This window comes from Alexandromys fortis, unplaced genomic scaffold, assembly GCF_014885135.2.
Source record: "Alexandromys fortis isolate MF-2015 unplaced genomic scaffold, M_Fortis_MF-2015_v1.1 scaffold_408, whole genome shotgun sequence".
In the NCBI taxonomy this organism is placed as follows: Eukaryota; Metazoa; Chordata; class Mammalia; order Rodentia; family Cricetidae; genus Alexandromys; species Alexandromys fortis.
In genome coordinates, this window is record NW_026068283.1 from 341559 (window position 1) to 355068 (window position 13510).

General features: G+C 51.2%; 1 protein-coding gene across 1 annotated transcript in view; it reads right to left on the reverse strand.

Annotated features, from left to right (window-relative positions):
* The window catches only part of Prkd2 (protein kinase D2), a 32440-nt gene extending 19473 nt beyond the window's left edge, over positions 1 to 12967 (reverse strand). The window contains exons 1-9 of the mRNA XM_050132199.1: positions 12136 to 12967; positions 9716 to 9854; positions 8209 to 8340; positions 7240 to 7394; positions 6912 to 7137; positions 5569 to 5646; positions 4932 to 5085; positions 2740 to 2857; positions 2165 to 2242 (exon numbers count right to left, since the gene is read on the reverse strand). Coding sequence (XP_049988156.1) covers positions 2165 to 2242; positions 2740 to 2857; positions 4932 to 5085; positions 5569 to 5646; positions 6912 to 7137; positions 7240 to 7394; positions 8209 to 8340; positions 9716 to 9854; positions 12136 to 12375 — 1320 coding nt within the window. The 5' untranslated portion in view covers positions 12376 to 12967. The remainder of the gene's footprint in view (positions 1 to 2164; positions 2243 to 2739; positions 2858 to 4931; positions 5086 to 5568; positions 5647 to 6911; positions 7138 to 7239; positions 7395 to 8208; positions 8341 to 9715; positions 9855 to 12135) is intronic.
* Between the last annotated feature and the right edge of the window lie 543 nt (positions 12968 to 13510).

The window sequence follows — 13510 nt, forward strand, 5'->3', positions numbered from 1 at the left end:
CCACATCAACCGTAAGAACAGTTAGCTAGCTGACAGGAGACAGGGAACAGCATGTGCAAAGCTGAAGAAAGCTTGCTGTGCCCATCACATGGGACAGTACCTGGCACGCTGTAGGCACCTGACAAGTGTCTGACGTATGTATAAATGAAGGCCATGAGGCTCCACAAGGACATCAGGAGCCATATAAAGAAGACTGATTTTGGGCTGGAGAGATGGCTCAGAGGTTAAGAGCACTGACTGCTCTTCCAGAGGTCCTGAGTTCAATTCCCAGCAACCACATATGGCTCACAACCATCTGTAATGAGACCTGGCACCCTCTTCTGGTGTGTGGGCATACATGGAGGCAGAATGTTGTACACATAATAAATAAAATTAAAAAAAAAGACTGATTTTGTCTAAGGGCTCTAGGGAGAGATAAAAAGGTTTGGAGCAAGGAAAGTCCATGAGACAAAATGAGGTCAAAACAGCAGATGAGGAGGAGGCTGTGGAAGAGGAAGTGCAGGGACCATTGTGCAGGCAAAGCACTGAGAAAGAAAGGAAGGGAGAAGAGAGGACAACTAGAGGACAGCCAGGCTCAGTGGCACAGGCCTATAATCCTAGTCACAGGGAAGGCGGCAGCAGGAGGAACCTAAGCAACTTGGTGAGATCCTGCTTCAAAAACAAAAAGTAGGAAAAGGGCTGGGGCGTGGCTCAGTGGTAGAGCCCCTGCCTAGAATCCCCCAGTGAGGGGCTGGGGATGAGGCTCAATGGTAGAGTGTTTAAGTTGGACCCTGGGTTTGAAAAAGTGACTTGCCAGGTGGTGGTGGCACATTCCTTTAATCCCAGCACTCGGGAGGCAGAGGTGTAGTGATGAGGCGAGCAGGCCTGCTTTTTGTCCCACTCAGTTCCCACATGGCTAGCTTTACACCCAAAATAACAACACACAAATTGTATTCATTTAAACACTGCCTGGCCCATTAGCTCTAGCCTCTTACTGGCTAACTCTCACATCTTGATTAACCCATTTCTATTAATGTGTGTAGTACCATGAGGTGGTGGCTTACCGGGAAGATTCTAACCTACGTCCATCTTGGGCTGGAGCTTCATGGCGTCTGCCTAACTCTGCTTTCTTTCTCCCACAATTCTGTTTTGTCTTCCCTCCCTACCTATTTTCTGACCTATCAGGCCAAGCAGTTTTCTTTATTAATTAACCAATGAAAGCAACAGATAGATAGATGACCCTCCTACATCACAGAGGCAGGTGGATCTCTGTGAGTTTAAGGTCAGCCTGGTCTATAAGAGCTAGTTCCAGGACAGGCTCCAAAGCCACAGAGAAACCCTGTCTTGAAAGACAAAACAAAACAAACAAACAAGCAAAAAAAAAAAAAAAGCGACTTATAGTCAGTGGTGACACATGCCTTTAATCCCAGCATTCAGAAGGCAAAGGCAGGCAAATCTCTATGAGTTCAAGACAAGCTTAGTCTACAGAGCGAGTTCAAGGATAGCCAAGAGTACACAAGGAAACCATGCCTTGAAAAACCAAACAAGAAAAAGTGAATTACGCAACAAGCTATGTGGTGAGCTAGAGGAGTGCAAAGGTAAGAAGGAAGCAGGCTGGGGCATGTCAAGGAAGACATGGCGGAAGCCGGGAAACCTGATCTGTATTCCAAAATCAGTGGAGTCACTGGAACACTGGTGACTGTGTGTGTGTGTGTGTGTGTGTGTGTGTTTTCCTTCTGAGACAGGGTCTCAAGGAGCCCAGGCTGGCCTTGAACTCTCCCTGCCAGAGCAGGGATCACTCATCATTGTGTCTGGCTGCCTCTGAAGGTTTCAGTAAAGACCCTGGCTGCAGAGACAAAGTCACACTACAGAGATGACTGTGAAGAGCCATGCAGAAGCAGTGGCAGCAAAGACAAATGGGCATGGTGCAACACGCCTTTAACCCTAACCCTCAAGAGACAGAAGCAGGCAGATCTCGCCCCAAGCTCGCTGTTATCCACAGACTGTTTTTGACTTCTCACACTGGCCCACGGGACTCTTTACAGGAGACACGGGAGGCCTAAGAGGCTAATGAACCAGCCCTGCTCCTTGGGCTGGAAAGCACCCAGGCTGGAATCAAGTGGACAGTGGGTAGGAGATTGTGGGGTGGTCACTGGAGGTGCAGCGAGGGAGGACATAGGCCCACCTTGTAGTATCTGTTGGTTGTATTGTTCTGGAAGAGGGTGATGCATTTGCAGTCTAGGCGCCAGTAGTGCCGCTTCCTCTGACGGAGAGACACGGACAGGGTGAGGTGGACAGCCCGGCGGTTTACAAGCGCAATACCCAGCCTAGCTTCTCCCCTAGCTGGGACTGTGGTTCGACTTGGCCTTACCCACCCGGCTGTACATCCTGCCCAGCCTCCTTTCTCTAATATATCCTCTATTCTAGCACTGCAGAACCCCTGTTCCTAGACACAACTTAACCTGGACTTTCCCAGCCCTCCCCTCTCTAACTCCGCCCACCTAGGCCCCACCCATCTGGCCATTGAGTTTTCCATCTGCTCAAGCTTTTTAACAAACCTTTAAACCTAGTCACACCCAACTGGCCTCACCTACCCACTTTCTGGCCCGCCCATAATTCTGACCACGCCCACCGAGAATCCTGCCCACACAGGCTTCAGGACCCCTGTCAACTCTAGTTCTTCCAGCCCACCCAGAAGTTTAACCACGCCCACTTGCCCACCAGCACCCAGAATAGCCACGCCCCCAACCCCCAACTCACCAGTGTGTCCTTATTGCTGTAATGGACCAGCCAGCCCTCCCTCAGGGTAGTGCTTGATTTCCGGGTCGTGTGTCGCACAGACTGTACCACCCGCATCAAGGGAATATACCCCAGTGAGCTGCAGGGAACAGGCCAGATGTTACAAGTCACATGTCCTGCCTGGGGCCACAGGGACATCTTTGAGCAGTCATGTGAAAATGCTGTTTCTTTCCCTACTGAGATTTTAGATTTTCATAGCAAAGGGACTCTCACTTTTTTAATTAAAAAAAATATATATTTTCGGAGTTTATGTAAATGTATGATGTGTGTGGGTGTGGCTAAGGGCAGAGGAGAATCAGGGGAGCTACAGTTATAGTCACTGTAAGCCTCCGGATGACATTAAGAAACATCCCCATCTGCAGAAGGAAGTAAACCACAGGATACGGCAAGGCGTCCGAGATGCACCGGCCGTGTCCTGAGAATGAAGGACGGCAGATCCCTGAAGATAGCACTGCTTGGAGGAGTGCACGGGATAAGGCGAAGAAGAAGGCCCAAAAAACACTGCTAGACAGCATAAAGGAAGACTGTGGAACCGTGGGCATGACAATAACACAAACACCTAGGACTGCCCAGGACTAAACGGGCTGTCCGTGCGTGCTTAGCATGGCCAGGCATAGAAGATGATGATGACGACATAGGAGCTAGCAACCGAACCCAGGTCCTCTGCAAGAGCAACAAGAGCTCTTAATCACTGAGTCACTCTTCAGCCCCTCCCCCCAATAAGGATTCTTTTAACTTGTTATATTATTTTGTGTGTTTGGGAGAGGTCTGAAGGACAATTCTGTGAAGTCTACTTCTTCCTCCTACCTTTATGTGGCGTAAGGGATTAAGCACCTTTACCCACTGAGCCATCTTGCTAAACTGGCTATGTTTTTTGGATTTTGGTTGGTTTTTGTTTTGTTTTGTTTAGATTTATTTATTTTAGTAGGGCATAGTGGTACATGTTCCAGGACAACCAAGACTATGCACAAAAAGTCTAACCTAAAAAAAAAAAACAAAAAAACCCTTTTATGTTATGTGTATGAGTGCTTTGTTTGCACAGCGTGGTACCTGAAAGAGCCAGAAGAGGGTGTCAGAGCCCTTGAAACAGCAGTTAAAGACGGTTGGCCATGTGGGTGCTAGGAACTGCACCCAGCTGCTGAGCTCTCTCTCCAGCCCCCGACCTTGCCTTCTGAGTTAGTCTGAGGTATCCTGAGCTAGTCCTGGTCCTCCTACTCCAACCTTCTGTGTACTGGACTACAGGTATACTCTGCCACACTTTGTTTAAACAGTGCTAAGGGTCCCCCAGGACTTCCTGCCGGCCAGGCAAGCACTCCACCTCTCCGAGCCATGTGCCCAGGAGAAGGGTGACTCTTGAGAAGGCCATCTTACTAAGCTACCTTAAATTTAGGCTTCGGCCTGGAGGCAGAGCGCGAGCTTACCGTGCAAAAGGCCCTGGGTTCCAATCCCAATCCCACAATTTTATGAAATCAGGCCACCTAGCATACACCTAACCTCTGTGTGTCTCCAGCTCCTAGAAGCTTGGCACAGAGCCTGGCGTACAGAGGCTCTCCAGTAAGTGCTAACTGGCATCTAGACTCTGTCCTGCAGGCTCCGAAGGCCTGCCTCTCCTCCGACCACTCAGCTGTGTGTTCACCTCTGTTGCTGAGCCTGCCATCTTTCTTGGATCCTAACTCAAATAGGCACGGCTCTCTTTTCTACCTAACCTCGCAGGGCAGCGGATGAGCTTACGGTTTACTGTGCTGTTTTTCTTTCAAACACTAATACATTTCCCCTGAGCTTTAAAAAGAGAGAAAGCAAAACAAAATCTTTTCAATGATGAAGGAAGAAGCCGGGCGGTGGTGGTGCACACCTTTAGTCCCAGCACTTGGGAGGAAGAGGCAGGAGGATCTCTAAGCTTGAGGCTAGCCTGGTCTACTGAATGAGTTCCAGGGCAGCCAGGGCTACATAGAGAGAAACCCTGTCTTGACCCCCCCAAAGAAAACCAACCCCCCCCAAATAATATTTTTTTAAAAAGAAAAGGAGAGACCCCAAAGATAAAAGGCTGGGGCTCAGGAATTGAGAATATTTACAATCATACACGAGCACCAGCCCATCTTAGAGACAGAAGCAGAGGCTTGCGGTGGGGAAGCCTCCTCAAGGGCCCTGTGTACCTCTGCGCCTTGCCTCCCTCGCCTTCCTCTTCCTCGCTGGCATGGAGAGCATTCTCCGAGTGGGAGCCTGGGATGACACCCGAGTCATCCAAGTCATCTGAGAGGGAGCTCTTGTCAGACTCACTGTAGTCAGCGGCCTCCTCCATGGGCACATCTGTGGGGACAGGGCATCAGAAGAGCCTCCACCCAGTCCCACCCTGTCTCTCTTATGTGGAGCAGTGATTCTTTGCCTGCCTAAAACACCTGATGGTCTAATAAAGCACTGAATGGCCAATAGCAAGGCAGAAGCAAGGACAGGAAGGGCTGGCAGGCGGAGAGGATAACCAGAAGGGGAAATCTGGAAAGGAGGAGCAAGAAAACAAGGAGGCAAAGGAGGACAACGGGGGCCAGTACCCAGCTACACAGCAAGCCATGGAGAAAGAACCAAAGAAAGGTATATAGAATAGAGAAAGGTAAGAGCCCAGAGGCAAAAGGTAGACGGGGTAATTTAAGTTAAGAGAAGCTGGAAAGAAAGAAGCCAAGCTAAGGCTGAGCATTCATAACTAAGAATAAGCCTCTGTGTGTGTTTTCTTGGGAGCTGGGTGGCAGGCCCCTCAAAAGGAGTAAGATGTAAAACAACTCGCAACAAGAGTCTTACCTCCGTTGATGAGAGCCTCCCCGAGACAGTCGTTAGGGACACGGGTAGCACATCGCTTGTGACAGTTAAACTTGCAGTCTGAGGAGACAGGAAAGGAGAGAGTCATTGTGTTTATATGAGTGCGTGTGTGTGACAAGGTCTCACTACGTAGCTTAGGTGGTCAGCATCTAATTCCTGTCATCCTCCTGTGCTAGGATTAAGGTTTGCACTGTAAAGATTGGGGGGATGGTTCTACAGGTGAGAGCCGCAAGTACATATTTTTACTGTTGTTGTTGCTGTTTGGAGACAGGGTCTCTTATGGTTCAGACTGGCCCAGAACCTTCTATGTAGCCAAGAACAATCCTCTCGTCTCCAACACCGAAGTGTTGCATTCGTTTAGATGCATGGGCCATCAGGTCTTTCTTCCAAATGTTTTTGTTGTTTTGAAGATCTCCTGCAGCCCAGTTTGGTCAGGAACTGGCTAAGGAAGGAGGTGACTTAACTGCCAGGCTGATTACAAACCTGTGTGCCACCATCTGCCTCAAAGGTATGGCAGCAGAGCAGGGCTGTGGTGGTGCACACCTTTAATCCCAGCACTTGTGAAGCAGAGGCAAGCAGATCTCTGTGAGTTCAAGGCCGGCCTGGGTTACAAAGCAAGTTCCAGTACTGTTACACATGGATACCCTGTCTTGAAAAAAAAAAAAAAAAAAAGACAGACAGACAGACAGAAAGAAAGGAAGAAAGAAAGAAAAAGGTAGTAGGAATACCATGAAGGATGGAACCCGGGCCTCTGGTATGCTAGGTGGGTATTCTACTCTGTGAGCTGCATCTCCAGCCTTCTCACACCATTTCATGTAGTTCAGGTTGGCCTCAAACTATGTAGCCAAGGCTAGTCAAACTCCTGGCCCTTCTGTCTCTACATCTCAAGTGGGGTGGGATTACAGGTGTCTAATTCCAGAAGTTGTGGATACATATTCGTATATATATTTGGTTTTACAAGACAAGGTCTCTCTATGTAACAGGCCTGGCTATCCTGGAATTCACTTTGTAGACCAGGCTGGACTCACAGAGATTTGCCTACCTCTCTCCACAACCCAAGTGCTGGGATTAAAGGCATGCACCACCATGGCTAGCTCCAGAAGTCTTGATCTCTGCTCCTAAGCTTCCCTGATTTTCAGATTCTTAGGTTTTATAGTGAGAATTCTATCCTATTCTAGGAATCTAGATTTCCAAGAGTTTAAGGTTCTAGAACTCCAGAGACCTCCAGGATGGCCTGGATTCAGAACATGGATCCGAAATTCTGTGCTCCTTGGGGGGGGGGGGACATTTTCAGACCCACAGTCTTCCTAGTTGGTCCCACTGACCTTTGCACTGCAGGCCCTGGCGGAATAGACCCTTGAGCAGCTTCTTGCATGCCTGGCAAACAGTGGGTCGTGTGTAGCTGTGTATAAGGAAGGTGTGTGGCACCTTGACCTTGGACATCAGCATCTTGTCCAGCTCAATGGGACGGCCTGTGTAGAAGGAAGAGGAAGAGGACGACGACGACGACGAGGGTGGTCGGCGAGGAAGGAGGTCTGTGGTGCTACGGCTCTACCCAGCAGCGAGGGTGGAAGGAACGGATGAGTGAGTTAGCACTTGTCTGGCTCCATCAACCCCCAGACTCTAACCCATCCCCATTCTCCAGCCCCTCACCAGCTCCTCCGCGGTGCAGGGTAGGGATTCGGAGCTGCCTAGGCGCACAGAATGTCCACTGGCCAGAGACGTAGATGATAGGCGGCGCTTGCGAGCACCGCTGCAGTTGTTAGGGATGCTGAAGGCACAGCGTTTGTGGTAATTCAGCCCGCAGCCTGTAGGGGGCGCAAGACCATCAGAGCCAAAACCTGTATTCACTACTAGGCCTGACCCCCACCTAAAGAAACAGTCCTGTGCGTCAAGCACACAGGTGAGAAACCCTAAGACTCAGTGCTGCAGGTATTTTGTGTACTGGATTCAAGTCCACATCCTGTTGATGAAGATGCCTGATTTTCACTAGACCCAAAGCTCTAAAGAGCTGTAAAGATTCCCAAGCCTGTAGAATTCAGCCTGTAGCGCCTGTGATCCCAGACAGGCTGCCCTGAGGACTGTAGAGCTGTCTGGCCAGCCTCGAAGTCCTACAGGCCAGTTCCTCATAAATCATTACTATTTCTCTCCTCCTGATCTATTTCTTTGCTTGACTGACACGTGCTCACGCTTCTGTCACCACACCTCGAGATCTCAGCGGTTAGAGCATTTATTACTCTTGCAGAGGACCTGCTTCAGCTCCCAAACCCCATGCATGGGGTGCAACAGACACACACGCCCATAACATAAACATAAGTAAAAAAGTCTCCCCGAGTGCTTACTCTGGAAGTGCTTCCTATGCTGCATCCAGGCCTGAACTCAGACCCCTTCCCTGCTATGTAATTATCATCCATTCCAGAGCCAGGGGCCCATATTCCCCAACTTAGCCCTAAAGCCTTAACCTAGCCCACTAATTCCACCCCTTGGGCTCTGCCCACAGACTTGTATCCCATTCCCTCCCAAGTTCTCCCTGAGAGCTTACCTCATCTACCATTTAAGCTCCACCTCTTGACCCCAGCCTTCCCAACCTCCCCGGCTCTGCCCAGTCCCTTTGCCCCTAACCATCGCACTTGAGGCCCTGGCGCACAAGACCGAAGAGCATCTCCCCACAGTGGTCGCAGAAGGCAGGAGCTCGGTACGAGTGCACAGTAAGAGCATGTGGACGGATCTGAAAGTCCTCGAAGGTGGCTGAGGCTGTGGGAAGCAAGGAGGGACACACACTTGAGCCAAGAGGGTAGATGCCTGGTCTACAGAGTGAGTTCTAGAACAGCCAGCAATACACAGAGAAACCCGGTGTTGGAAAAAAAAAAAAAAACCAACCTACATGCCTCCTGATAGGAAGGAGTTAGTAGGGGGTTGTTTAATGGGCAGAACACATATTTTTTGCATTATTAAAACAGTCCTGGATGTTGGGCAGTGGCACACGCCTTTAACCCCAGCACACAGAGGCAAAGCAGGCAGATCTCTGTTAGTTTGAGGCCAGCCTGGTCTACTGGTTCCAGGTCATAGTGAGACCCTGCCTCAAAAAAACAAACAAACAAACAAATAAATAAATAAATAAATAGAATAGAATAGAATAGAATAGAATAGAATAGAATAGAATAAAACAATCCCGGAGCCAGCAAAACAACTCTGCAATTAAAAGGTGCTTGCTGCCAATCCCAATGACCTGAGTCCGGATATATAGGCACCATGTGTTGCATCAATTCCCAGAAGTTGTACTACACATACACACACACACACATTAAATGTAAAACAGTTTTGGTGGGCTGAGGGTATAGCTCACTGTTGTAGTGTGTGCCTCCCATGCACAAGGTTCTAGGTTCTGGTACACCCTTCATTTACTTATTTATTTACTTATTTTTTAAAATTTGATGTGCACTGGTGTTTTGTCATGGGTGTCGGGTCCCCTGGAACTGGAGTTAAGACAGTTTTGAGTTGCCATGTGGACACTCAGAATTGAGCCTGAGTCCTCAGGAAGAGTAGTCAGTGAACCTAACCACTGAGCAATCTCCCCAGCCCCCGGTACACAGCTTTAATCTCAGAATTCCAGAGTGAGAAGCAAGAGGAGTTCTGTGAGTTCCAGGCCATCCAGGGCTACATCATAAAACCTTATCTCAAATAAATAAATCAATAAACATAAATAAGCAAATTGTTTTCCCCAAGACTTCCAAGGGACACATCTCTTGATGAGTCCCTCCCCCCTTTTAAGATTTGTTGACTTTATATTTTTGTGGCATGGTGTTTTGCCAGCATGTATGCCTGTGCCTGTGCCTGAGGTCAGAAGAGGGCGTCAGATCCCTTGGGACTGGAGCTGCTATATGAGTGCTGAGACTCAAACCCCAATGCTCTGAAAAAGTAACAAGTATTCTTAACTACCGAGCCAACTGTCCAGCCCGAATGTCTCACTCTTAGCCCAAGATGGCGTGAAATGTGTGGCCCTTCTGTCTGTGCCTCGGGAATGTTGGGATCACAGGTGAGCCCCCTCCATGCCCACCCTCAGTCACCTCTCCCAGAGACCTGGCCCCAAGCCCGAGGCCCCGCCCCCGGGGTGACAGCCGCTTCTCACCCGACAGAACCACCTCCACCAAGTCGCCCTCCTGGATGTCTGCAGCTGATCGCACCAGCTGCAGGAGGTTGGCCGATGTGGGGTCATGTTTGAAGAGCAGGATCTTGTCGTACAGGCCGTAGAAGCCACACTCTGGGAACTAAGGGGAGGGGGAGGTAGCAACAGAAAAGCTCAGAGCAGCCTGTAGCAGCAGCAGCCGGCAGCCTTCTTGAACCCTCCAGGGGCAGAACCGGTTATTTCCCCCGGAAACCGAGACCCTACAGCCCACCGCTTCCTGCTTGGCCCCTCCCAACCCTAGCTTGAGCTAGTGGGGGGGGCAGGTGTGCCGGGTGGGGGTACAGGCACTGGCCAGAGTCTGGTAGCAGGACTGTCAAGAGAAGAGCTGAGGGGTAAAGTGGAGGGGGGGCGTTTAAAGGCTCCAGGAGCAGAATGGACACTTTGATTTTTCCAGAGCTGGTGGGGCACTGAGTGATCACCCCCTTCTCTTCTGGCCATATCTCCACCCCAGCTTCCTTCCTGACTCTATTGTCCATTACCTGGCTCTTAGCCCAGCACTGGGGCAGAATGAACTAGAAAGGAGGGGGTGCTTTGGGAATTTTGAGTGGGGGTGCTCAAGATAGCTAGAGGTAAGGAGGTCTCTCCTCATCCCGTGCTCTAAAGACCCAGGTGTCCCGGTCCCAGCTTGAGAAGGGGGGGGGGGCAGGAAATGAAACACCGTAAAACAGAAAGTGAAACTGCCCAGGTGGGGCACAGGGAAGGAAGGCAGACAGGAAGGGGCCCTAAACAGCACCTGTACCCCAGGAAGAGCAGAAAACAAACTGGCTGGGCCTGAGGAGGGGAGGCTGGGGATCTGACTCTCGCACCAAGAATTTCATGCACAGGAGCCCCAATCCTGCTTCCCATAAAGCCAGCTGGTTTAGAAGTGGCAGCTGGGCTGGTCTTGGGGAGTTGGTGGGCACAACCCCCCATCTTCAACAGAAAAGCAGTACTGCCTTGGCCCTCGTAGTAGCTTAATATCTCTCTCTCTCTCTCTTTCTTTCTTTCTTTCTTTCTTTCTTTCTTTCTTTCTTTCTTTCTTCCTTGCTTCCTTCCTTTCTTTCTCTCTTTCCCTTGAGACTAGGGAATGGAGATGCCCTAGCCTGACGTAAATCTCCTGATCCTCCTGCTTCTGCCTTCCCAGTGCTGGGGTTACAAAAGTGCCAGACCTGGGAGGTCTTTTTCTAAACTAGTTTCACCCCCTAGGGAAAATGGGGGAGGTGACCCTTTTCCTCCTGCTTCCCCCAAACCCAAAGAATCCATTTCCAGGAGCCTGAGAAAAGCTAAGTCCGGATGTTTTGGATTCCGATGTGCTCATTTTAGAGTGTACATTCTGGGTTCCAGCGGCGGCTGTCCCGCTGTCGGTGCCTTCTAGGATTCTTATGGGACAGCAACATGATCAACTTAAGACTCTAATGTTTGGATGCCTTAGTATGAAAAGATTTCAATATCCAACTACTCAGGACTCAGGTTCTAACATCTTCACAATCAGGCACTTGAACTACACAAAAGCATCCCCCACCCCAGGATGAGAGGTGTAGGGTGGGGTGGAAATGTAACTTGTGGCTTTTGCTTGCTAGACAAGGGCTCTACCAGCCTGGTCATAACTTTTGTTTGTTTTTTGACACAGGGCTTCTCTGTGTAGCTCTGGCTGTCCTGGAACCCACTCTGTAGACTAGGATGGCCTCAAACTCAGAGATTCACCTGCCTCTGCCTCCTGGTGTGGGCCACTACCACCTGGCCTGGTTGTAACTTTTAATGTTCCTAGGATTTGGGCATCTAGTCCTACGGGTTCCCTCTTGTCATGACTCTTGGGAGGAACCCTGATAGCTAAAGCTAAGAGTACCTACAGGGAAACTGTGATTCGGAGAGCAGATAGAGTCTGCAGGATTTTGGGGGGTGCCTTGCTCCTTCACACCCCATCTTAGGCCTGGGAAAGGGTAGAGATTGCACCCTGAGACCTTGCTTGCCCCTGGCAGCTAGTCCACACATCCACACATGTCACCCGATCACCATGGCCAGCACGGCTTCAATTTCTACAGTTTCCAAAGAACGGAGGCCAAGAGTGAGACCATAAGAAGAGGTCCCCCTGATCCGCAGCTCCCACTTGCCCCTTCTTCTCCACTCCACACCTGGCAGGCCCCTCCCTTCCTCCCTGCCCGCTGCTGAAAACAACAACAAGCAGCAACACGCAATTTGGGGAGGCCTCTGAGGCACCCCACCCCTACCCGGGCCTCTCTCAAACCAGTGGTAGGGTGAGGACACAACTGGGGAGTAGTGCCCCTCCTCGGCTGTTACCTAGGAACCCTCTCTCCCCTCCCAGCAAGCCCCGGAACAACGCTGAAGTCTCTTCTCCTTCATGAGGAGAGCCCCTATGCCCTCACCTTCTGGTCCACGATAGAGCAGGCGAGTTGCTTCACATGAGCCAACTCTGAGGCGGCCGGCAACAGCACGAACTCTCGGGTCAATCCGATCTGGATGTGGAAGGAGACCCCCGAGCCTGGGGTCGGAATCTGAGGCAGCAGAGGTGGCGGCGACTGGAGCTCCAAGCCACCGGGGGGCGGAGGAGACCCGGGCCCAGGAGAGCCCGGGAGTCCGGCAGAATGGGAGGGGGCGGCGGCCATGGGGGCCAGACCCGGACCTGCCGCCTGGAGCTCGCCGAGGAACCTGGGACCTAGATCCGAGAGCTCTCGTGCGGTAGTGGTAAGAACGCAAGCATTTGAGAGAGAAATCTGTCAGGTTAAGAGACTGAAGGATGGCGGGATCTTGGGCAATGAGAGAAAAGGAATCTAGTGGGTCAAACGCCGGGAGTCAAGGGAGCACAGCACAGAAAGAAAAGCAATGGTTTGAAGGAGGGCACCCAGATATTGGAAGATGGCAAGAAACCAAAAAAGAAAATCGGGTAGGGCAGGGTCTCTAGAATCAAAAGACTCTCCCCCCCCCCCAATCCAAGGCCCCTGGGAGAGAGAAGATTGAGAGCGGAGCAGGGGGATCCCAGGATCCAGTAGGTTTGACGGCAGGCTCAAACTCAGAGCGGGCCTGAGGATGCCTTGTGGGTAGAAAGCAGTCTTTGGTCAGGGACCTAGTGGATCATAGGGACCCGACTGGCTCAGGGATGGGGAGAGAGGGGGTCCCCAGGGCCAGGGCTAAAAGAAGAGACTCTCACAGCTCGCGAAAATTGGAGAAAAGTTGGGTCAGGGGCGGCGGGGAAGGGCCATTACCGGAGGCGGGGCGGGTGGGGGGCAAGGGAGGGTCGCACAGCGCGGTGGCTCTTTTTTTCCCCCTTCAAAGTTTAAGTCAGCAGCAGCGGCCCAGAAGGAAGTCTCCGCAACGATGGCGCAGCCGGCCAATCAGCACGGGGCTCCGTAACGTCACAGGGCGGAGCCTTTATCGAGGGGCCTGGGGCGGAAGGGGAAGGCGGGACCCTGTATCAGGGAGTTTGGGGGTTGGGGAGGAGTGGTATCTGGTGGCTGGGGTGGGAGGAGGGCGGAAGGGTCAGTGCTTTCTCCGCATGCTCCAGTCTGAAAAGCTGACTTTCCGCTGCAGTCCACTGTGGCGGGCGGGAGAGGCAGCGCTTGGTCGTTGAAAGAGGGAGCTGTCAGGCTGGCCGGCATCCGGCACCCACCCCAGGGAAAGGGTCGGAAATCGGTGTCAAGTCCGGTGGCTTTCCTGTTCTTGTTCCTATTCCCCCCACCCCAAGTCCCCAGCTCAACAATACACCCAGTACACAGGTGGGAGACTGAAACACGGGAGAGCTTA